At 34.2% G+C, this 24,167-nt stretch overlaps 1 protein-coding gene and 1 pseudogene across 10 annotated transcripts in view; both read left to right on the forward strand.

Annotated features, from left to right (window-relative positions):
* Nucleotides 1-24,167, forward strand: part of CRPPA (CDP-L-ribitol pyrophosphorylase A) — a 393,039-nt gene that overhangs the window by 221,121 nt on the left and 147,751 nt on the right. The window contains exon 10 of one of the 10 annotated variants that reach the window (XR_011648803.1): nucleotides 19,375-19,521. The exons of 7 other annotated variants lie outside the window; for them this stretch is intronic. Coding sequence is in view for 2 of the 3 variants with exons in the window: in XM_058296918.2 (XP_058152901.2) it covers nucleotides 16,492-16,587 (96 nt within the window). In the remaining variant the exon portion in view is untranslated. Of the gene's footprint in view, nucleotides 1-16,491; nucleotides 16,728-19,374; nucleotides 20,219-24,167 lie in introns of those variants that run through there. 2 more of the 10 variants (XM_012528791.4, XM_058296918.2) reach the window with 2 other exon arrangements.
* Nucleotides 11,285-12,539, forward strand: LOC105747055 (platelet-activating factor acetylhydrolase IB subunit alpha1 pseudogene; annotated as a pseudogene).

Below are 24,167 nucleotides of genomic sequence, written 5' to 3' on the forward strand. Positions count from 1 at the left end.
TGTTTGTTTACAATATCAATGTGGGAAAATACTGAATTCTTTTCCCCAAATGATTTGAAAATAGTCTAGTGGCTTTAAAAAGAAAAATAATCATTTAAAATAACCTTTTTGGGGGTAGCTTAAACTCATGTTAATATTAGGGTGATTTATGAGAATTCTGTATTATAATCATGATTTTTCTGTAAACTAACAAATTCTCTAAAAAATTAGAATCATGAAGCATGGTACTGGTTTGACCATTTATATGTAGTATAAAGTTTTTTTCCAATGCTCAGTTTCTTATGTTGTAAATGTATTAGGAAAGACTTGAAACTTATGCTCTTGACTAAAAGTGCATCATAAATAAAGTTTGCCTTCATAATTTGTTGAATAAATTCAAATCAGGTGCTGTCCTTCTTTTTAAAAGAACCATACAAGCATAACCATGGATAATAAAAACTAAGTGTACTGGGTTGAGTAGTTTCCCCCTAATCTTGATGTCCACCCTGAACCGCAGAATGTGATCTTATTTGAAAATAGAATCTTTATAGATGTAATTAGTTAGAATGAGTAGATACCTGATTATGGTGGACTGACTGGTGTCTTTAGGAAAAGAAGGAAATTTGTACAGACACACAGACAAAGGGAAGACAGCCCTGTGAAGCTAGAGGTAAGATTGGAGTTTTGAGTTTTACTGCCACAAGCCAAGGAATGCCTGGGGATAAAAGAAGCTTTAAGAGGTGAGGAAAGAAAGATTTTCCTTAGAGGCTTCTGGAAAGCATGGTCTTGCCAACACCTTAATTGCAGATTCTAACCTCCAGAACTGTGAGAGAATAAATTCTGTTATTTCACCCTACCCAGTCTCTGGTAATTTGTTATGGCAGCTGTAGGAAATGAGTACACCAAGTTTTATAGTTTAATCCACATAAAGGATCTAAGCAGTCTCTTTTTAAGTATTATTTTAAATAATTCTATGTGTAAAATATAACTTTTCATTTTTCGTTAGTTCAACTTTGCTGTGCAGGTCATTGCCTGAAGTCCATGATATAAAAACTTGTGTTGGGGACTGTATTCTAATTATCTGAATAACCATATCTAATGATAAAGCAGTATACATATGGAGACCTAATTTTTTTGATACGAATGGTTCAAGCTGATAGTTTAGAGTAGGCATTCTTTATTTTGTTGAAGTCTAAAATATTTTATGATTAACTTTCTTTTAGTTCATATACTTGCACGTATATAGTTTAAAATAAAAGTTTACATATGAACTTTTATGACAGCGTTTGTAAGGTCTGTAAAGAATTAGCATTTATCTGGTGACCCTCATTTGTAATTTTTTTCCAGTGCCCTCCTACTTTAGTTGTATTACCCTTTCTTGACTCACCTCTAACTTTGTACTGGCAAATACTTTCTTTTCAGTTTCTTCCTCATTGAAATTTATCTTAAATTTAGATATTTGCCTTTTCTAGGTAATTTACAGGCAAATAAAAATATTTTGAAACCCTAAGGCATAAATCTTTAAATACAAGTTATTACAGCTTTTTAACTCTGGAGTGGGCTTATTCAGAAGTAATAGAGGGTAGAAAACCTTCTGAGGTGCAAAACCAGAGTGGGAAATAATCGAGGGTTGCAAAGCTGGCAAACAGAGGATGACTGGGAGCAATAACCAACAGAGACTTTGAACACCACTTTGTGTATATTTTTGTATGTATTCTCAGAAACATGCAGTAGGAATGTTAGTTTCATTTTAAAAGATCAGACCTAATCAGGATACCTTATTCAATAATGAAAACTATTTTCATATTGAGAGCAAGGTTGCCTTATGCTATATTAAGTTCCTTCAAATTGATCATCATTGGAGGAGGAGAATCTTGATTTTCTGTGAGTATATCTTGAAAGTCAGTGGGTTTGAGGATTGGTAGAAAGGCCTGAAGGGGAAAACTCTCCCAGCATCTTGAGGATGAGATAGAAAATCCTGTTCTTTTGCTTTATATGCCCTTTAGGTCCTATAGAAGTTTTCTGTTGAACCTATGCATTTTATTTGTTCAGAACTTTAGAGGTGCAAGCACAGAGCTTCAGGGTAAAATATTTCCTGTTAAAATTATAATTGCTTGTTTCTTCCAATTGCATTGGTGGCTAGTCCTTTCTAAATTGAAGAACTAGCTGTATGACCTTGGCCAAGTGATATAAGTTTCCTGACCCCAGATTCTCCATTGTGAAATGTGGAAATCAGTTCTACATTAAAACCTCTGTGGGATTGAAATAGAAGGTGTCCAAGCTATATCAAGTGATTCTTTCATGTATCTTTCATTTTTTTACACATGGAAACCTCAGAACTGAGCCTTTTTTTTTTTCTTTCCTCTGTATATGTGACCACAAATTTTGCCTGTACTATTATTTCTTTTATTTTATTGAGAAAAGAAAAGCTATAGTTCAGAGAGGGAGCTGTTCTTTTCTCAGATGCCTTAATAAAGTGGAAGACAAAATGGGAATTAGGACCCATCACAGAAAGGCTAAGGAAAACATTAAACCTTTCAGCATAGCAGGAAATATGTACATTTTTTACTCTATCATTTTCTCTTTCTCCTTTCTTCTCTACTGAACTGTCATTCCAATGGCTTTGACAGAGTGAGAAATATGACTTTGAAAAACAAAGTTTGGCTCGTGAGTATTTTCACAGCATGGGGTTAGTGGAAAGGACTGCAAGAAAAAAAACACCCAAGACCTGGAGTGGCCAGGGGGTAGAGCTCCTCTGTCCCTGAGTGTTGCTTTCTTTTTTGTTCACACAGCTGCAGAATTGGAAGGCATTCAAAAAGTAAGAAAGTTACCAAAAAAGTCTGTATATTTTTTAAAAAGTAATCATTTGTAAAACAAATTATGAGACTCATGTAGATCTGCAAGATAGTTTATGGCATGATGAAATCAGTGTTCTTGTTGTTGTTGTTGTGTTGGTGGCAGAACATTAAATTGGGTAAAGCTGTATAAATTGATCCTCCATCACAAATTGTAAACCAGATCTCTCTAATTAATGAGATCAATATAATAGTCTTTTCTGTTATCTGTGGTGTTAAGGTTTTGTGTGTTCTTTAAAGGACCTCTAGTAAACACTCTTGCCTATGAATCTCCTTTTAATTACCTTAGGTAAACTTATAATGAAGTGTTTAAAAATTATGTCAACAGCTGAGTGGGTGTAGCTCAGTGGTTAAGCACCCATATGAGGTCCTGGGTTCAATCTCCGATACCTCCTAAAATAAAAAATAAAAAACGAACAAGTCCAACTGCTCTTGAATGCTTTTGTGCCAAAAGTCCTAAAAGAATAAGCTAAAACCAACATTAGTCTTTCAATCTTAAATATACCTTATTTGCTCTGTGTCCTCTAGTCCTCTAGACATGTCTTTCTTCATGTGTATTTTTTCAGTTGGAGACCAAATGAATATATGCTATCAAGTAGTAGAGCACAATTTTTTTAAAAAACTATTTTGGAGGAGTTTAGATTTAGAAACTCTACTTCCTGCATTAACAATTATTTGGAATTTAGCTGAACATTATTTAGTAAACACACAGCACTTCCCATGGTACTGAATCATATGGCATACACAGCAAACACACAACACCAAATCTGTTTACAGACGCGCATAATACCCAGTTCAGACTCATCTGGTTTTTTTGATGTAGAAGTATTTATGAGATTAAATATTTTTTACTTTCAATATTGTTTTGCCTTTAATTGTTTAGACTTAGTCATTCTTTGGGAAAATATAAAGGTCATAAATGATAGTGTCTTTTTTTAAGATTGTTTAAGTTGGGAAAACAAAACTATTGTAATGGCTTTGGTTACCATACTTTGCAGACTCATGAGAAAATGGCAATAAGCTCTTTATACTTAGACATATCTAAATGAAATGGAATATTAGATATATACTTCTGCTACCCATCTCCTTCACTTACTTTTTTTTAATGAAAGAAGCAACTTTATATGTATAACAAAGACAAGCATATTCTAATTTAAGGAAGCACTGCTATGGAAAAATTCTTAACCAGTTCCTTTTGAATAATGTATTAATTCAAACAATATAGTACTGTATAACAAATTACCACAAAACCTGGTGGCTTACAACTACATTTATTGCCTCACAGTCTCTGTGGCTCAGAAAAACAGATGTGATTTAGGTGGGGACTCTACTCTGGGTCTCTTAGAAGTCAGCCATCATCTCAAGCCTCTACTGGGGAGGATCTGCTTCCTTGGTCTGCAGCTGGTAGTAGGCAGGATTCAGTTCCTCCTGGGCTGTTGCTCTGCAGTCTTAGTTCTTCATGAGCTGTTGGCTAGAGGCTTGTCTCTGTTCCTTGCCATAGGGGCTTCTCCAAAGATATCTCACATCATTAGAGCAAACAAGCAAGGAGGCAAGAGAGAATGCCAGCAAGAGAGAGAGCCTCAAGACAGAAGTCATAATCACCAAGTGACCTCCAGTTACCTTTATTTTATTATAGTCATTAGAAGCATGTGGCTAGCTTCCACCTGTTCTCAAGGAAAGCCATTATATAAGAGCATGACTACCAGGATGTGTGGGGATCATTAGGAGCCATGTCAGATGCTGCCTACCACAACAAAACCATTACATTGTAGACTAAGTATTAGATTTCTTACTACTCACCCCCATACCAGTTGAGAGTTTTATAACATAAATAGGGTCAGAAGTGAAAAATATTACACTGAGAAGATTATATATATATTATACACACACACACACACATGCACAAATACATATATATTTTTTCTTGGCATGTAAGTAGAGAAGCTACAAAACTAGTATAGCAGCTAGGTGTAGAGTCAAAAGAAAAGGAAACTTATGGTTACATTATCTGTTTTAAAGAGTTTAATTTGGGTCACATCCATATCAAACACATTAGTATAGTACAATTGGTGTCATATTTTCTGAATCTGTGATTTATTGAGAAGGGAGTTAAGTATGAGTTAAAATATGTGGACAGAATATTTAATTGAGCATCCTCAACCATAATTTTTGGTTTTTAATATTCCAGTAACTGTGGCCATCATCAAGTCACTTAAATGTATGTTTTTCTATACTTAATTGTAAAATGTCCATATCTGTTTAGATACCAACCTTTTAAAATCATTCATTTTAAAAATACATTCTCAAAAGTTATAGTTCATTATACAGTGTTTTTATTTCATATGGTTCAGTGTAAAAGTTTGCATTTTAAACTTGCTTTCAAATCTTTCCATTTATTTCCAAGATTATTCATCCAAATTATTTTCTGAGTGTCAGAAGCTTAATCTGTGCTGCAATTGCATTGGACCCTAAGGGAGAGTGCAAACTTTAAACAAGTTTTCATTCCTCATGGAATTTATAGCTTGATGACATATTTTAGCAGCTTAGCATATATTATAAATATAGTTATCAATATTGGGTTATATGTACTCATTCTCTGTCTTGTTCTATCAAATTTTCAAGATGAATTAGCCATAGATGGCTTTTTTTGTTAGAGGCATTTAGAAAATAGCTGTTGGAAAAGTTCAGAGGAAAGAGGATTTATGTTAACTCCACTTGCCAATCTGTATCATCTGGTGAAGGGCAGTTTCTGTGTGGCACAGGGAACGGTTCTATAGAGAGCTATAGTAGTATTATTTTATAATACTATCCTGAAGAGTTTTTATAAGAAGTTTTAAGAAAATACCAGAATATAGAAGGTTATCACAAAGTGGGAATATTAGTGTATTATCTTGAAATTATTGAATTATGCACTAGCACATTTTGTCTACCAAATGCATCATAGCATTATATATGTAGTTGAATTTCAGTGTGTTTCAGTGTTTTAAATAATAGAGGATATTGGGGATTCTTTTAATAACTTAGACAAATATCAAATAGATATGGACAAAACTGAAGATACCTCAATAATAAAAAATGAGTTACTTAAACATATTTAATATTCCTTTTCTATGTATTTTCAATGAAGTAGCACAATAATAAGAAATATAGGTCATTAACAGTACAAAATACATTTCTTTATTTGGGGTTTGTCAGTTGATTTTAAATCATTTGCTGATTTAAAATCAGAAATCATTTCCAGACTCTAGAAATCTACCACATTCTTTATCAATTGTCTCCTGTTTTACTTTCTTTTCCAATATACCCTTTCTCCCCAATGTCTGTAGAAGGATGTAATATTCTAATATATTTCAGAACTAAAGGCTGAATGTATACTTTCACATGAGTTGAGTGTCAAGATAGGAAATAGTTTTTTGTCTTTGTTTTGTTTTGTTTCTGTAAGACTTTGTCACTATCCCAACCATGTCATAAGGCATTACTTAGACACTATTTTAATTCTCCTTTTTCTTATCATTAAGAATTATATTAACATGGTGGAGACAAATGCTTATAGGTCTGTTATATTATTCCAACTCAGGATAGTAAATGCAGTATTACAAAATAATTGTTATGAAATGGTAGTATTGCTTTTGAGAAGGTTGAGACCCATTGTGTTAAATTCATATAACCCAGACGGTTTGTGAAGAGTTTACAGAAGACTAAGTTGCTGTTAACAGCCGTATGCTGTAGGAAGTCAAGAGGATGAGAACTAACTAGAACTCAGTGTATTTGACAACTGGGATTCTATTGGTAATCTTGAAGGAAGATATTTCGTGAACTTGGGAGAAAACATGGAGAAATTTCACTGAGTCATCTGATTTCCATTAAACTCTTTCACCAGTAAAATTCCTGCTCTATTGCTAATATAAATGAAAAAATGAAACTAGAGTTTAATTTCAACTTTTGTTAAATTTCTGCTATTTTAATTAATGAAATAGTCAAAATATAGCCATAATAGGTAGGTTGATGGACCAAACTGAATAATTAGTCCCTGGAAAATTGAGGGTTTTTCTATTATATGTGGCATCATTTCAGCTCTTTGAAATAAAATGTGTTGTGTGTATACTGCTTGTAGCAGTTTTATATAGACTTTCTTTAAATAACATTTGAGGGAGGGAATATCTTTCTCTCTTTATTTCATTTTATGGAACAGTAATTATCCAAACTGCAGAAGAAGCTGTACAAAGAACTCTAAAATTGTAGGGTTTAACCAAACCAAGTAGAAAACATTATGTGCCTACTGGAGGATTTGAAAGGATCTTGTGAGCTAGGAAGTGAACTATATAACAGAAATGTGAAACCTAATAATGTTTTAAGATTTTTAATTCTAAGTCATTGATAGTAAGTTTGAAAAATTGAGTGCCTGTAATTGGATATTACATGTCATTTAAATCAATGATAACTGATTTTCAAAATCACCAGCTATTTAAGGGCCCTTTTCCTAATATATTGCTCCCAATATTTAGTACTTAGAAAAGATAATAGGTTTTAAAATTAGAGCATGTGTTCATTGTTTCACTTCAGAATCCTATCAGCATTTCTGATTATGATCACAATATAAATGTGCCATCTCCATTGAGAATCAGAAAGAGATGAGTATTGTTTGGCATGTATAATATGTTTATATATAGAAAACAGTGAAGTTTATTCCTCCTTGAGGTTTATTAGTTTTACGTTCACCTCATTACTCAATTTTGACAACTGGTAAGAAAATATACTTTGATTAAGCTTCAGTGTTCTCTTTCTGAGTGTGGAGTAGCAGTTATAAATTAATACTATTAGAAAATGAATTGGTTTAACAACAAACATACTCTCAGTAACTTCTTTAAGAATCATAGGTTTTAATGGGCAGAAAAACACAGCTGTCTTACAAAAACACCATTAATGATTCTTATTATATTTCTGTCATTGTTTATATTTTTTATGTTTCTAATCAATCATGCAGTAGCCCTATATTAGGAAGAATATAAGAACTAGAATTGAAAGGAGTATCACAGAGGGGTGAATGGAGACCTCATGTTTTTTTAATGTAATATCTTTTAAAAATATGAATAAATTGAGTAGATATTGGAAAAAAAAAAGAAAGTAGTATCACAGAGAATTATGGCATTTTTTTCAGGTACAATTTTTTTACTATAAGCTTTTGATATTTTACTGTTTTATTTTAAAAATTATAGATCCAAATGTGTGTTTATGGCCTCAGGGCTTCAAAATAATAATATTAGCAACTGGGCCACAGGTCTTTATATATATGAACACATTTTTCAAAAGAGGGGCTCAGGAACACAAGAAGATAGATGCTTTTGTACGTTTTAATTTTTTAGTTTATCAGAAAGACATTTTTTATTAGAATTAAGGTCTAAAGAAAGGAAGTTTAACTCTTTATTCACAGACTTGCAAGCTGAAATTGGGTGAATGAAATAACTTAGGCACCACTAAGCTAATCCATATACTACTTCCTAGTATATCAGTTTGCAGGTTTGAGACAACTTTACTTTTCATCCTTACTATTATATAGTTATATAACAAAAATAGCATTTTATTTCTCTACTGAGGATATGCTGTTGTGAAAAGATACCAGTTACCAAATGCAGAGCTACATGCAGAATTCTGTTATTTAATATATGAATGTATGCATTTAGGGTTTTATTATATAATGCACCTGCATTATACTATATATTTCTGGTTCCTTTCTAGTGAAAAATCAGGTCCTTTCTCGCTTTTCTACTGGTTAAAGTATCTTAGATTCAGATTGGCTGTTTAGTTTTGAATTTTAAGATTAATAAGTTTTACTAAATATAATAGGATTTAAATTTAATTGTGCCTTATCCTCTACTAACCTGATCCTTTTATCCCTTTATTAATCTTCTGACTTCATATTTAAGATGTTTTGATGGAATTAAAGGAGTTAGGCTCTTCAGGGAGGGTGGTCTTTTTCTTTCTTTTTAATTTAAAAAAGTCCAGCATTAGTACAGACCAATTACTATTTTTCTGATGCTCATAAATAAATATACTAAGGTCTTAGTTAAGAGGTTGATACAAATCTAAGTTACAAACTTCTCAGTTCTGGAAGAGAGCTGGAGAGAAAAACGACTTGATCCCTAAATCTGTTTCAGATGCAAATGTTACATAAGTTTTCCAAAATAACCTAATCATAGAGCAAAGACTAAAACTTCGGTAACAGAGCAGCCAATGTAGCTCAGTGGTTGAGCGCCGGCTTCTCACATGTGAGGTTCTGGGTTCAATCTCTGGCCCTGGTACCTCAAAAAAACAAACCAAAAACCAAACAAACAAAAATCCCCTTCAATAATAGATCTTTCTGAACCTTGATAGCAGTTTCAATAATGTAGGCACTGCATTTAGCCTAAAATTTACCAGTTTAAGCAGCTATGTACCACAATTTGGAGAGGGGTGTTTAATAATTTTCCATCAATGGCTCAGCCAATATAATTTCAGAAAACCTTATTTATATTTTCTAAAGTCATGCCCCTGGTATTGTGGTTTCTGTTTTTCTCATAAACTAAGCTAAGAGAACAGAAAGCTTTGCCTCTAACATCAGGAGAATATGAATTCTCTTCACTAACACACTTTTTTAGTCAAGTAAATCTAAATCACAACTAAATGCTTTCTGTTTTTTTCTTTACTTTTGTTTAAGTTTTTGGATATGTAATGCATTCACATGACTAAAAATACAAATAGTATAAAAAGATCCACAGGCATCCAATACTATTAGTCTCATGTGTTTTCCTAAACTGTTTTACATGTATACTACATGTATACATCCAAGTACATCAATATCTTAATTTTACATTTTTTTAAATGCAAACTATGGCATATTATTTACACTCTGCATCATACTTTTTACTTTTAACGTATTTTGGGGATTTTAAAATATTAGTACCTAGAGTCTCTCACTTTTTTATTACTACATAGTATTCCATTTATGTATGGGTCAAGATTGTACTTAATAGTCCCTTAAAATAAGAGATGTTAGTTGTTTCTAATATTTTCTTCTATAAACACTGCTGCAATAAATAAACTTTCTCTTTTCACATTTTTGGAGTATATCTGAGGGGAAATGAAGTGGAATTGCTTGGTAGCTGTTGTCAAATTGCACTCCATAGAAATTATACCAAATTACATCCCATCTGCCATATCTAAGAGTGACGGTTTCCCCTTCCTTGTCCACATAGTGTGTTCTGAAACTATCAGATATTTGCCAGTTAAAAGGGATACAATGGTGTCTCTTAGCCTTTAATTTGCTTTCCTGTTGTGTGTGAGGTAGAGCATGTTTTCATGTATCTAATGGCAATTTGCATTTCATTTTCAACTTTTATTGATGTTCTTTACCTTCTATCAAGTGGTTGATTTTTCTCTTAACAATTTATAAGATTATATATATATATATATATATATAAATAAATTCATCCTTTATATTCAATATAGTTGGTATTTTTTTCTGATTATTTTTCTTTTTTACTGTGCTTATGGTGTTTTTAGCCATGCAAATATTTTAATATTTATAAATTCAAATTTGTCAAACTGTCTTTTTATGGAACTTTGGATTTTGTGTCATAATTTGAAAGCCTCCTTTCTCTTCAAGAATTCTTGCATATTATTCTAACCATTTAATGTGTCACTTTTTACATTTATGACTTGGGTCAATTTGGAATTTTCCCAGTATAAGATCATGTATATTCTCAGTAGTTAGCCAATCCTCCTAGTACCTCTGTACATGATAATTGGACTTTTCTACATTGATTTGAGGTAGCCCTTTTATCATATAATGAATGCCTTCATATATTTTTGTTTGTGTGTAGACTTCGCTTTTTTTTATTTATGTACATATTTTTTTTCTTGCTTCATTACAATGCTTTAATTGGACTTTATTGTGTTTTGTAATATATAAGACTTCCTTTATATGTTTTTTTTTAAAATCAGAAGTATTGGTATGATTATTTTATAGCATTTCCTAATTTTGCAGTAACTCTAATTCCTGAGTGTATTTCTTTTCTGGTTTTGGGTGCTTATTCTTTTAAAATACTATTGAGTTATTTACTAGATTTTTGTTAAATTAAAATTTATGTATCTGTTTCATACCTGGTTTAGTCTGTAGTTTTTTTTTTGGGGGGGTGTTGTATGTGTGTGTTTAGTTGTGTTGTTGTTGATTTGAACTTAAGTATTTTCTTGTACTTATACATTCTCTAGAAAGAAAGCTAGAAAGAAATATGCAGTTGAGCATTTAATATCTGAATATTGTAAGAATTATTATAATACAAAATTTCCTCACCCGCATCATCTTAATTTGAACATTATTTTGAGTAATTAGTATGGTGCTTTTATAGATGAAGCAAGAGGCTCAGAGGTGTTGGTTAGCCCGTTCAGTTCACCCAGTGTTCCTTAAAGCAGACTAGGAACCCAGGATTGAGTACAGGATGAGAAATCTTAACAAGAAAGTATCTCTTAAGAATAAATAATTTTCCTCTAATATTAGTCCTGACTGTTCTTTTCCTCTCTCTCTACATGTGTATGACTTCTTAAAATGAAGCGCAAATTACAGAGATTTCTAATATGTAGAGTTTAGGATACCGTTGTTGCCAGTTCTTCTGGGTACTTTGGTGTTATTTTAAAATGAAGGAGAAAGAGGCATATTAGCATAACCTCCCACCTTCACTGACTAGATTTAAATCCTAAGATAAGCATATTAACAAGTCAGTAGGGTTGAAAAAAAAAAAAAGAGTGCCAGTATGCACAAACTTCTGCTACTGCTGATGAGAGCTGGGGTGTGAAGATGAGCGGAGAGGAGAACCCAGCCAGGAAGCCCATACCAGTGCAGAACCTGCAGGGTGATGGGCATTAGATGTCCTTATACCATCGGTTCGTGGCTGCCAGCAAAGAAGCAACTCTAAGTCATCTTAACTGGGGACTCCTTGGTCCAGCTAATGCAATGTATGAGATCTGGCGGGACCTCTACTGTCCTCTACAGGCACTTAACTTTTGTATTGGCAATGACAGCATGCAGCACGTGCTGTGGCAGCTGGAGAATGAAGAGTGGAACACATCTAGCCCAAGATTGTGGTAGTCTGAATGGGCACCAACAAACATGGGCCCACAGCAAAGCAGGTGACTAGCAGCATCAAGGCCATACAATTGGCAAACCAGTGGCGGGCTCGGGACATTTTCCTGGACCTGCTCTCCCAGGGCCAACACCCCAACCTGCTTGGGGAGAAGAACGGAGAGGTGAATGGACTGGTACGGATAGCGCTGACTGACTACCCACGCACCCACTTCCTGGATGCCAGTCCTGGCTTTATAAACTCAAAGATGGTACCATCAGCCACCATGATATTTACGGTTACCTGGATCCGAGCTGCCTGGGCTACACATCCTTTTGTCTGAGCCCACACTCTAAACATCTCACCTTCCATTAACGTTAAATTTTCATTCCCTAAAAGAACAACAACAACATTCAATCAGTGCTTTTTAGAATATTTGTTGATTTACTTTAATTCCCTATGGTATCTTATTCCTTTAATGTCTTATTTCTTACAGAGAAGGACTTTACTTCCTCCTTAAGTTATCTCTTAGAAGGATATGAGCTATTATATCCATCTACATAACTTGCTGTGGGCTTGCTATTTTAAGTTAGCAATCCACGAGGACCGGGCGGGCTTCCACGGCTCGGCGGTGAGCCCCTAGGCCAGCGGGTAGGCCTAGGTTCTCCAGGTGTGGGGGACGCGCGGTAAAAACCACGGAGACAGCCTGTGAGAGTGAGCTAGTCCACTTTATTGCGGAAATACACTTGATTATATAAGGTCGGGTCAAGGGAGGGGTAGGAACTAGGGCGGATTAACTACCAGGCGGTAGTGGATAGGCGGAGCTGTGCAGGCAGCTATGAGGTAGGCGGTGAAGGATAGCAACGGCTGGAAAAGGGAGATAACAAAGGCTAGGAGGAGGGGTGAAGGGAGGCAGCAACAATAACTGTATTCTCTTTTTCTATTTTGCATATTAATGATTCAGCTTATTCCTATTGTAAAGTTTTCCTCTAAGCAGTATAGTCTAGGATCTTGAAATTTTCTTTATTTTTAAAAAAGAAATTCAAGCAATCTAGGTTTTACTCACTTTTATTTTGGGTCATTCATATTTGATTTTAACATTTCTTTTTGCAGGGAAAATTGATTTGTTTCCTTTGTTATTAGAAATTCTTCTTTTGGGGGCACTCATTCTACATGAATGTAGAATGTGTGTTTCAAACTCCTCTTTTTTCAGCTTAAATATGTAAAATGATCATTTTAATTCATTAACCTTGCAACAAACTTGATGTCTAAATGTATTTATATGTGTGTTGAAATTATTTGTCTGCATTATTGGATATAATTTGTACAAGACTATTGCTAGAAAAGCATGTAGGAATAAAAGAGCAGAAATGAATCACCAAGAATAAGACTCTTTTTGGATTTTCAGCACTAACCTTGCCTTGACGAATGTTAAGCAAAAACATTATTTGATATGTGGGTACTGGATGTTTCAGTTTCAGGTTTCTACATGCTTTTTCACATTATCTTGCAAACATTCATTGTCTTTGTGGCTTGCATTGTTGCTTAAGGGGATTGATGATATGCCAATTTATTAGTCTTTCACAATACTAGGCATTTAAATGTTCATGCTACATACATTTTCAAAAAAAATCTTGCAATTTTATTTTGAATTTTTTGCCAAACAATTTTATTGACTGATAAAATATCTTAAAATAACCTAAGGTGGCTATCAATTGATTAATTCTGTGGTGCCTAGAACTCAAATTAGGCAGCACCTTACATTTTTCATTTAATTTCTACATGTAGAATCTTTTTACATTTGCCTAATGTTTAGAATTTGTAGGAATTTGGATGCACTGCAGAAAATATTTAATTTAGATCATGAATATAGTATTTCTAGCTTTTCATTGTAAATGGTAGCTATTATTGTTATGAAATAATGTCCTTGATGTAAAAAATAACATTTTAAATACTATCTGAATTTGAGTTTTTTAGATTTATTATTGCCAATTTCTAGTGTAAGAGAATGCTGTTCAAGATCCATAATATTTAACAATTTATAATTTTGCTGAAGTATGAATTTGAATCACTTTAAGAAGTCTCTTAGTGAGTATGCAAACCTAGTCAATTTATTCCTTGCATATGTCCTCATGTGAAGTATTAGAAACAGAAAATGTCTATAGAAGAAAAGCTAGTTGCTACTACTGCCTTTGGAAATTTACAGATCTTAAGATGATGGTCTTTGAAAAAATTAAGTTGAATGTCAGATAAATCAATGGCTTGCATCAATGAAATTCACATAATTCTGGAACTAAACACACCATTAGTGAATCTGCTATACTGATTTCTCTACGCACTGCAAAAACACTTCATCAAGTGAGAGACAAATCTTTACTGAGTTTTAAAAGAAGCTAATTTATGGTTTGATGCATTTCTACATGAAAATGTGATACAGGAGAATTTTTTAATAATCATAAAAATGACTTTTGTGATTGTTGATAAAATCACTAGAAGACCTAAGAGCATCAGTTAAATGCTATACTTTTTAATTGCATTTTATTGGGACATTTTTTATACTGTGATGCTCTTTTGGATTGAAAAAGCATAAAGTCTTCGGACATTATGAAAGGAAATACTGTACATTAGTAAAAAATCTATTGAAAAATGCTAACTTTTTAATAGCAAATAGAATATTCTTAACCTGATGTCTAAAAGAGTGAAGGAGATAAGCTTTCCTGAATTGTAACTTGATTTTTTTTTTCATATTAGATAATGCTAGGGATGTCGGTGTGTTTCCCTTTTTTATTTAGTTTTTTGAGAGACAGTGTATTCACATGATTTTTAAATGAAAGCATATACACATTGGTTAGGCTTCTACCACCAAGCAGCCTAGTCCCTACCAATACCCACACCCCAACAGTAGTAGCCTCTGTTATTCCCAGGTGTGTGATTTAGTTTCATAACTAGATTTTCCTTTCTGTGCCCTCAAGCTTTCTTCAAATTCACAATAGCTTATTCATGATGTAGGTGTGTCACATCATGTTTACCTTATGTTTGACCTGGGTTGGGTAGGTTTTTACTTTTTCAAAGGGGTTTCCCAACTACGTTGTCAGATGAACAAAGTGCCTGTTATATTTCACTAAAACATGATTGTCAGCATTTGCGTAATCAACAAGACGTGCTTATTCTGTTCATTAAAACAATATATGTCATTATAGGTTATAAGAAGATGTATTGCTATGGAAATAGGAGCAAATCCCTAAAAGTAATTTAGGTGGCTTTGCTCTCTTTGCTCTTCAAGGAAAATGAAACAATGATTACTGCTTCTGTGAGACAAAAAGTTTTATATGATGGGAATAGACCTTGCCACCTCATTTTGGCTATGACTGAATTCTGGAGTTCTGGAGCCTGAAACCAGAGTCACTGCAGAAACACTCAAGTTTGTGACTCTAAATCTCAGAAATTCAGTCAGCTACACTATTTGGAAAACACTACTATGTTTGCCATGAATGCACTTGTGTCAGCATCTACAGCATTTCTTCTGTCGTCCTAGCTTAAGATAACCCATTAACTCTGAGGTATATCATATTTTCTTCTTTTGCACATACCTAGTTAAGTGAAGCTGCTAAATGAAGAGCATTTGTTAAAATCAATTCGTAGCAGTTCTGTGCCACACGCTTTCATATGCTCTCTCATCAAAACTTCAAAACAGTCCTATGAAGTGGGTAGTGATAACTCTACCATATACGGTGAGGAATCTATGCCCAGAAACTTATGTAATTTCCCATACATAAATTAATAAATGTCCGAGATGTATTTAAATTTTAAATGGACCACCATGATCACCTGACATTCTCAGTGAGTCTAAAGTAGAAGCACTTTCTTCAGTTAAAAAATATATTTTACATATGTATTACATATATGTATATATACATATATGTGCATACACAGGTATAAATATACATATATTCACACATATACAAAATATGAAAGCAGTGTTACATTTAGTGAACTTTTACTTCAGTGTGCTGATTTATTCTAAAAATCCAATTAGTTTATATTACTTTTCATTTAACATCAGTTGGCAACATGGAAGACTCTTAAAATAGAGTCTGGAAATGCATAATACCACCTTTAAATGGAATATAATAACTATTTTTGTAGAAGCAAATGAGATAATCAGATTAGTAAATATTGTTAAAATAGGTTCACTGAGGCAAATGGGTTTAGCTCAGTTGGCTGAATGCCTGGTTCCCATGTACAAGGTCCTGGGTTCAATCCCTGGTGCCTAAAAAAAAAAATAGGTTCATTGTTATAGAATTGATATGTCATTTTTGTGAGATGATTCTCATATTTCTGCACATCTTATGTGAGCTCTGTTGACTGCCTTTGTTATGGACTATTACTTCATAGATATTTGTATAAAGAACAATCTTGAAAGATATAGTGTCTTTCTCTGGATAAGAAGGTATATTTATTTGCTATCTAATAAAATAAAGATAATGTTTCCCTCCAGAGCAAAGGTTAGGCAGGATTCCTTGCAGCCTCTTTTAAAAGATTGAGGTTTCATACTCTTGCAGATACTTAAATATAACACAAACCTACCGCATGTACCGTACCATCTAGAACTTCTTAGTGTCACCCACATGAGATTTGGAAACAAGGGGAACAGATGAGAAAATGAAGCCCATGCTGCCTGCCGTGCTGTAAGTAGTGAATTCTTTTGTTTCTGACCCAGAAATTCCATATATTCGGCCAGCATCCATGAAATTGTGATAGGCTAACTTGTCAACTTGCTGGTAGGGTAAAGTCTCAGACCCTTCACTGTCCTTGACAGACATGAAAATAACTTTTTATGTTTTCATGTTAATTGGTTCAGAATACCTAAAAAATGTGCCCTACTTTTTTTTAAAGAGAACTTGAAAATTTTTTTTGTTCTTATATAACATTTTGAGAAATAGTACTTGTCACTTTTTCAATCAGTTTTCTCCAGAGAAACAGGACCAATAGGATATATGTGTGTGCATATTAAGAAATTTATTTTAAGGTATTGGCTTATGTGGTCCTAGGGCTGGCAAGTCCAAAATTTGTAGGGAATGTTGGTAGGTTGGAAACTCAGGAAGAATTTTCATGCTGAAGTCTGGAAATGTAATTTCTTCTTCTCTAGGAACCTCAGTTTTTGTTCTTAAGGCTTTCAACTGATTGGAAGAGGCTGACTCACATTTATGAGAGTGATCTCCTTTGCCTCAAGTCAGCTGATTGTAGATAATAACTACAGAATTGCTTCACAGCAGCACTTAGATTACTGTTTGATTAAATAACTAGAGACTATAGCCTGGCCAAGTGTACCAGTCAGCCAAGGGGTGCTGATGCAAAATACCAGAAATTGGTTGGTTTTTATGAAGGGTATTTATTTGGGGTAGAAGCTTACCAGGCCTTAAAGCATAAGTTACTTCCCTCACCAGTCTTTTGCCACATGTTGGAGCAAGATGGCTGCCGACGTCTGCCAGGGTTCAGGCTTCCTGGGTTCCTCTGGGCTCAGCTCCTCTCTCTGGCTTCTCCACAAGGTCAGCTGTAGACTGTGAGGCTCTTTAGGCTTTGCCTCTCTCCACAAGGCCAGCTGTAGACTATCGTCAAATGACTCTGTCTCTCTCCCTGCTCTAAACCCCAGGTTAAATAGTGTTAAGTATTATTCTATTATAGAACACAAGGAAAAGATTGAGAGAGTTTGTTGGAAAATAAGTGTCTTTTCAGAAGATATTCTTTTCTTGCTCACTCATCACTACCCTTTTATTTGATGTGTTCTTCCAAGCATAAATATTATTCTCATTACTTTTTATTCAGTTTTTCTGACTGGCAGTTTATTATTTTATGGTCTAGTTTCCTCACTTAGGCTAGTTGGGGATGGGATGCTACTTGGCTTGGGATGTGGGACACAGATGATTCACAGGAATTCTGGGCATGGATGGCTTTGTAAACCAAGAAACAGTATTTATGTTTAGTTCCTCCAGATGGATGAAGGGTAAGAAATGTAGTTGAAGGAAAAAGTCTGATCTGTAGACTGGCAAGAATTACTGTGCATGGGTGGGGATTTGGTTGGGGGTTGAAGGGGAGAGGGCTTGGAGAGCAGAAGCTGCAGAGATTCCCTGATAAAATTCATATCAAAGGGAAGAAGTTTTTTATAATGCGGAATCTATGGCTGGCCCCAGATTGGTGGGAAGGAAGATATTAAGGTTGCTTGACCAGTTCCTATACTTCATCAAACCCTTCCTGGCTAATTTGATGCTGAGCATGCCACAGCATTTGCTCAGCACCATTCTAAAGGTAGGAGTCTGTGACCCTTCCCTATTCCTCTGGGAGGTGCCCCTCTCAGTGTAATTAGAACTGGCACTGTCTGTGGCATCATCAAGACCTAGAGAGATTGTTTCCTGGCCTGGTTACCTTCATAAGCTGCGGATGAGACTGGAAAGAGACAGGCTCTCCTTAGAGAGAGGTAGAGTAAAAGCTTAAATTAGTTTAAATGTTTACCCTGTTAGAAAACAAAATCTCTATGTTAATACTTTGGTTCAAGGAAGAATATTTCTTAGCTACTTGTTCTGTTTCACTGCCAGAAATGGCTTGATGGGATACATTCCAGAGGGTCCTAGGGAGATACAATACCATTTCTCTAATACTGCTCTCCTTAATTATCTGCTTATCTTAATTATCTCTGCTTCCAGGCGTCATTGTGTAGCTTACTTTGTTTTGGGCTGGGTTCCTAATAGCATATTATAAAGACTATTGTAAATAGTGTTTTGCATGCTTAAAAAAAAAACAAAAACACCTCCATGATTCTTATCAGAGGTGAAGCAATAATGGTGGTGGTACTGGAACCTATCAAAATTACCTGAAAAGTCACCATTCCACCCCCTCATCCGACTGGTTCTGAGGTGCCATCTCCCCAACAACATCCTTTGGTAATCTTTATGTATGTTAATACCAAGAAAAAAAAAACTTTTAAAATTCACCAGAGCATAATTTCAGAGTTTTACAAGTTTCAGACTATTATGGTAGATCAGACTATTAACTTACTAACTACTATTCAGTCTGGACATCTTTATTTTAGATAATCTTTACCTTGATCCTTAACTCAAAGTATCCTTTATACTCGTGCAACTAATTGATTTAATTTTATAAATTAGTCATGGAAACAACCCAGCAAAATAAAAAATGGTACAGGAAGTAAATCCTAAATTAGCTTTCTTTGTCATAAAGATTTTTTCAGTAGAGAAATATTTTCTGTAAGTTTTCTCTTTTCTGATACATGTAGTACCCATTGTGTTGATAGATTGCAGCTTTATGACATGTTACTGACATGACATGGTTAAAAGATTTTTAACCAAATTGAGGGGTAAAATGCTGATCCTGGTAAAATGTTATCATAGATTCATAAATATATTTCACTTGTTATTTTTCAATTTCAGTGAAATCAGGCATCACCCACAATTTGGTTGAAGGAGAAGAGGTGGTGGGTGAAGGAGTAAAGAAAGTTCTGGATTCCTGAAGAGAGATGGGAGAGAGAATCTTGCTGAAGTGACACACATAGTAGATGAACACACAATGCAGAGCTTGTAAGAAAGAAATCTTCTTCTAAAGGAAATAAGGCTCACCTGATTGTGGAAAAGAATTTTTTTTAGCCAGAAAACATGGCTGGCACCTGAATAAAGGAAAATGACACAATTTATACCCCTAAGCCTAGCACACAAGCCCTTTCTTTGTTTCTCCATAGATCAGATACTTCAGAGTTCACAGCCTATCCAAGAGGTCTAACTTTCCAGCGCAAGTTCCCGGTTTTTGATTAACAGTTTCCCTCATCATATTCCAACCATTTTGGCTTTTACCTGCTCCTTTTGCCAAATAAGGAATGGAATTTCGTGCTGAATTTATTGACTTAGCTCTTTCTTGTGCATCCTTTTTACCAGCTGTAGGACTGGCTTAAGCTGGTTTTCTTTGTTCCTGCTTAACCCAGGAGTGGGAGACTGAGGCAGTAGGCTGCCAGGTTACATTAATTAATATTTTTTCCTCCCTGCTTTATGTTAACTTCATGTGAAAACTAAACTGATCCCTGTCTCTTACAGAGGTGCCCTGAGGTATTTTGTTCTGCCTGTACAAAAGCTGTGTGGTTTCATCTGATTTATGAAGGCTGTTTTTTTTTTAAAAACAAGACTGATATTTAACCCCTTTTGTGTTTATGGCATTTATACTTGCATGCTTATTCAATTTCTTCCTAAGCTTATATGAGCAGCAAATTAAAATATAGTGGAATTATTATTATTAAGTTTGTAGTTTTTAATCTGTGGGGTACTGTGTGGTTGAGTACATTAATGTATCACAAATGATAAATGTAGAGTTGTTCAGTTGAAGCAGATTTACTTTAGAAGTGAAGCAACTGCTTCTACATGTACTATGTAGAATATTAGTTCCACAAATTTTTAATAAATATTTAATTAAAAAGTCCCATAGTTAAATTACTTTGGAAGAATTTTATATTTCTTTAAATGTAAGGTCTATGTTGAAAAATCAATTTTATTTTTATATTTTAACAACAAAAAATTGGAAATGAAAGTTTAAAAATCACTTTTACAGTAGTATGATAAAACAAATACTTAAGAATATAAAATTTAAAGAAATGTTGAAGATCTCTAACCTTAGAACTATAAAATATTACTGAGAGGAATTCACACCTAAATAAATGGAGATATTGACAAAATGACAGTTAACCACCAATTGAGCTATAATTCAGTAAAATGCCAATGAAAATCAATGCAACCATGGACAAAGTAAACTTATTAATATTGTAATAATGGGAAAATATGTAACATTGTTTTAAAGATAGTGGTTACCCGAGATTCTTAAGGGAGGAACATAGGGCATTGGAATTAAACATAAACCACAATGTAAACTATAGACCTTGGTTAGTAGCAATGCTTCAGTATTTACTTATCAATTGTAAAAAATTGTAAGATGTTATTAATTGGGGAAGATAGGGTAAAGAGAAGGAGTGGAGTATGTGGGAATTCCTTATACTTTTTTTTTTAAAGATTTATTTATAGCCTCTTCTCCCCCCCTCCCTCCCCGCCACTATTGTCTGCTCTCTGTGTCCATTTGCTGTGTGGTCTTCTCTGTGTGCTTGTCTTCTCTTTAGGTGGCACTGGGAACCGATCCTGGGACCTTCTGGAGTGGGAGAGAGGTGCTCAATTTCTTGTGCCACCTCAGCTGCCTGGTTTGCTGTGTCCATTATTGTATCTTCTCTGTGTCTCTTTTTGTTGTGTCATCTTGATGTGGCAGCTCTCCACTTGCGCCAGCTTACTTTCACCAGGAGGCCCCGGGATTGAACCTCGGACCTCCCATATGATAGATGGGAGCCTAATCACTCGAGTCACATCTGCTTCCCACTTATACTTTTGAAGTAAGCTTTCTATAATCTAAAACTCTTTAAAAATAAAGTTTATTATGTTAAAAAAAATATATTTACTATGTGGACCTTGTTGTAGAAACTTGAAATCCATCTGTGAACAAGTTGCACAAAATCTCTTTACTATGGAGCTTGCATTCTAGTGGGTGGGAGACAGTAAAACTAATATAAAAGAAATTGTATAGTGAGTTTGAGAATGATAGAAAGTGTCAAGTACTAATGGGGAAAATTAAGTGGATCAAAGTAAGGGGGAGTTGAAAATCACAGCTGGGAGTTTACCTCATTGAGAAAGTGGCATTTAGGCAGAGGGTTGAAGAGAGAGGGAGTCTTGTACATACCTTGGGGGTGGGGAGTGGGGCAAGGAACACAGAGGATGCAACCAATTCAAAACCTTAAGGCCTGGGAACTAGTACTGGAACCCTGGTTTTAGCTAGTTCTTCATCCTTTGAGCAAGTAAGTATTGACCACATTCTCTTTGCCAAGCAGTGCTGGGCAGTGGGGATAAAATAGCAAAAATATAGGTGGTCCCCAGAAAATCCCTAACTCCTTACTCTTTTCACAATAGGAGTGTTTCTTAAACCATGAGCCACAAAACCATTACAAGGGTTTTTAAATCTGTTTTTCTCTTAGCATTTTCTATAGACAATTAGTAATTATAAATCTTATTTTCAATATATGTGGATATTATAATTGATAGAATAAAGACTTTACTAAATTAATAATTATTATGAATTGTTCAACTGATACATATTGAAAATTCAACTATAATCATGCTGGGTGGTATAGTCCATGAACAATTCTGAAGTTAAAAAGGGTCCTTAATCTTGAAAGTTTTGGTAAAACCTCTGTTCTAGGCTATGAGATTGCCAGATGAAATTGGCTGTAAAAGCCATGGTAAAATTTGCCATTTCTAAAGAAAGAGAAGGCCTTTGCAAGTTTTTATGTAGGGGAACAGCATGATCAGGCCTTGTTTTTTGGAAGATACCTTTTTATTGCCAGTTATCCAAATAGAAAAATCCAAATAAAAGCCAAATAGAAAAATCTGAGGCATGCTTATTGTTTAATTATAGTTAGTTGATTCATTTTGTAAACAGTAATCCAAGCTGCAGTGAACTTAGTTCTTTTTTCCCATTGTCTCAAATAGCTTCAAGTCTCAATTGTTCTGCATAATACCTTATTTAAAGCACTATTCCAAGTGAGAGGTGTTTTTCATTAAAAGTCAACAATTTAAAATAGGATTCTAGCTTAGCCCTGCCTAGACAATTTGATATGAAACATTGGCACAATTAAACAGACATGGTGAGGATCTATGCACTTGCTAGCAGATAAGCATCTGGTATATGTGTCTGCAAGCTGCTTTGACATTTATACCTTTCTGTGAACTTTTTCATTTTAGCTTCATGTTTGAAAGGCTAACCTTCCATTTTGAATTTACTTGGTTTTTAATTAGGTTTTGATTGACTAAAGTGAACCAAAGAATCATTTATGAGAGATTTTGAAATACATATTTACCATCTGTAGAAGGTCTCCTGATATTTAATATGGAATGGTTTTAAAGTAGATACATATACTTTATAAGATAATCAAGAAAGAGAAAGATGGAAATCAACATATTCAGATTTGACAAGCTAAAGCAATTATAATTTTTTGCAAAGGGTTTTCCAAATTTGCTCTTAATCTTGGACAGTTTCACTTGGGTTTCTATATAATACATTGTGTTCTGTTCTTGTACAATGTTCCTTCCATTCTGAAGAGCTATTCCTCTGTGATGACTGCTAGTCTTAGGCTGGTTTCTTTACACTAACTACATATTCTTGATTTAGCTTAGAAGATGTTATATTTGATCTTTGATGTTGCTGTCAGGCAGAATATCAATATGAATTGTTACGGTTGTTTGCATTCATGTTTAATTCAACCTGTGTGGTACTGGCAACAGGATGAATATTCATCTTTTCTCAGGATTTATGCCTTTGGCTTTGTTGCTGATTCACATTTTCCATGCATGTGGGTATGTGGTAACTTTTTGCTCAGATATCTAGATGCTTGTTTGCTAACGCTTCCCACTTGCCAGATGGTAAATATGCAGCTGCAATTTTACAGAAAATATTGTAGTCTGGGTATAAGTTAATGTACATTCTGAATTTTCCTTGTTTACTTCTTAGCTCTGAAAATATTAAATAACATCAGAACATAGCAAAATGGCTTTCCTGTGTGTAACTCAGTTCTGAGAGGCCTGAGGTTTCTACATTTCTCGTGGCTTTATTCACCATTAGGACATATCTTCCCTCAATTTACTGGTTGCTAGTGAGATTAGGGAGATTGTCTTAGCCACACTCTTGGTAAGATTTACTCTAGTCTTTATGACCTATATCAGCCAAAGAGAAGAAACTGAAAATGTTGAAATCTACCTAAGATTTTTTAATGTAATTGAAAAATCAACCAGGGCCTCTAAAGAGCTAAATGATATTGTAATATGCTGGGGTTTGCATGGGGGTCAGTCACTCAACCTGCATTTGAATTATCTCCTTTCTTTTTCCTTTGTTTCTTTACTTTTATTTTTGGTTATTTTTGTTCAAAGAGTAGAAATAATTGTCCTTTACATCTTGAAACTTGTAAGTGAACTTGTGAAGAATGTAAAGACAGGCTGTATGTTAATTATTACTTAAAAAGTACATTCAAATTAGAAAGATGACATAATTACAATGATAGTCTTCATATTTTTATAAAATGTGTCAATTTCTTTTAAAAGGACTTTACATAAATTAAATACAGTTTAATATAGATTATTCTGTTTTTGAAAAG

The sequence above is a fragment of the Dasypus novemcinctus genome, chromosome 5 (assembly GCF_030445035.2).
Source record: "Dasypus novemcinctus isolate mDasNov1 chromosome 5, mDasNov1.1.hap2, whole genome shotgun sequence".
NCBI classification, from domain to species: Eukaryota; Metazoa; Chordata; class Mammalia; order Cingulata; family Dasypodidae; genus Dasypus; species Dasypus novemcinctus.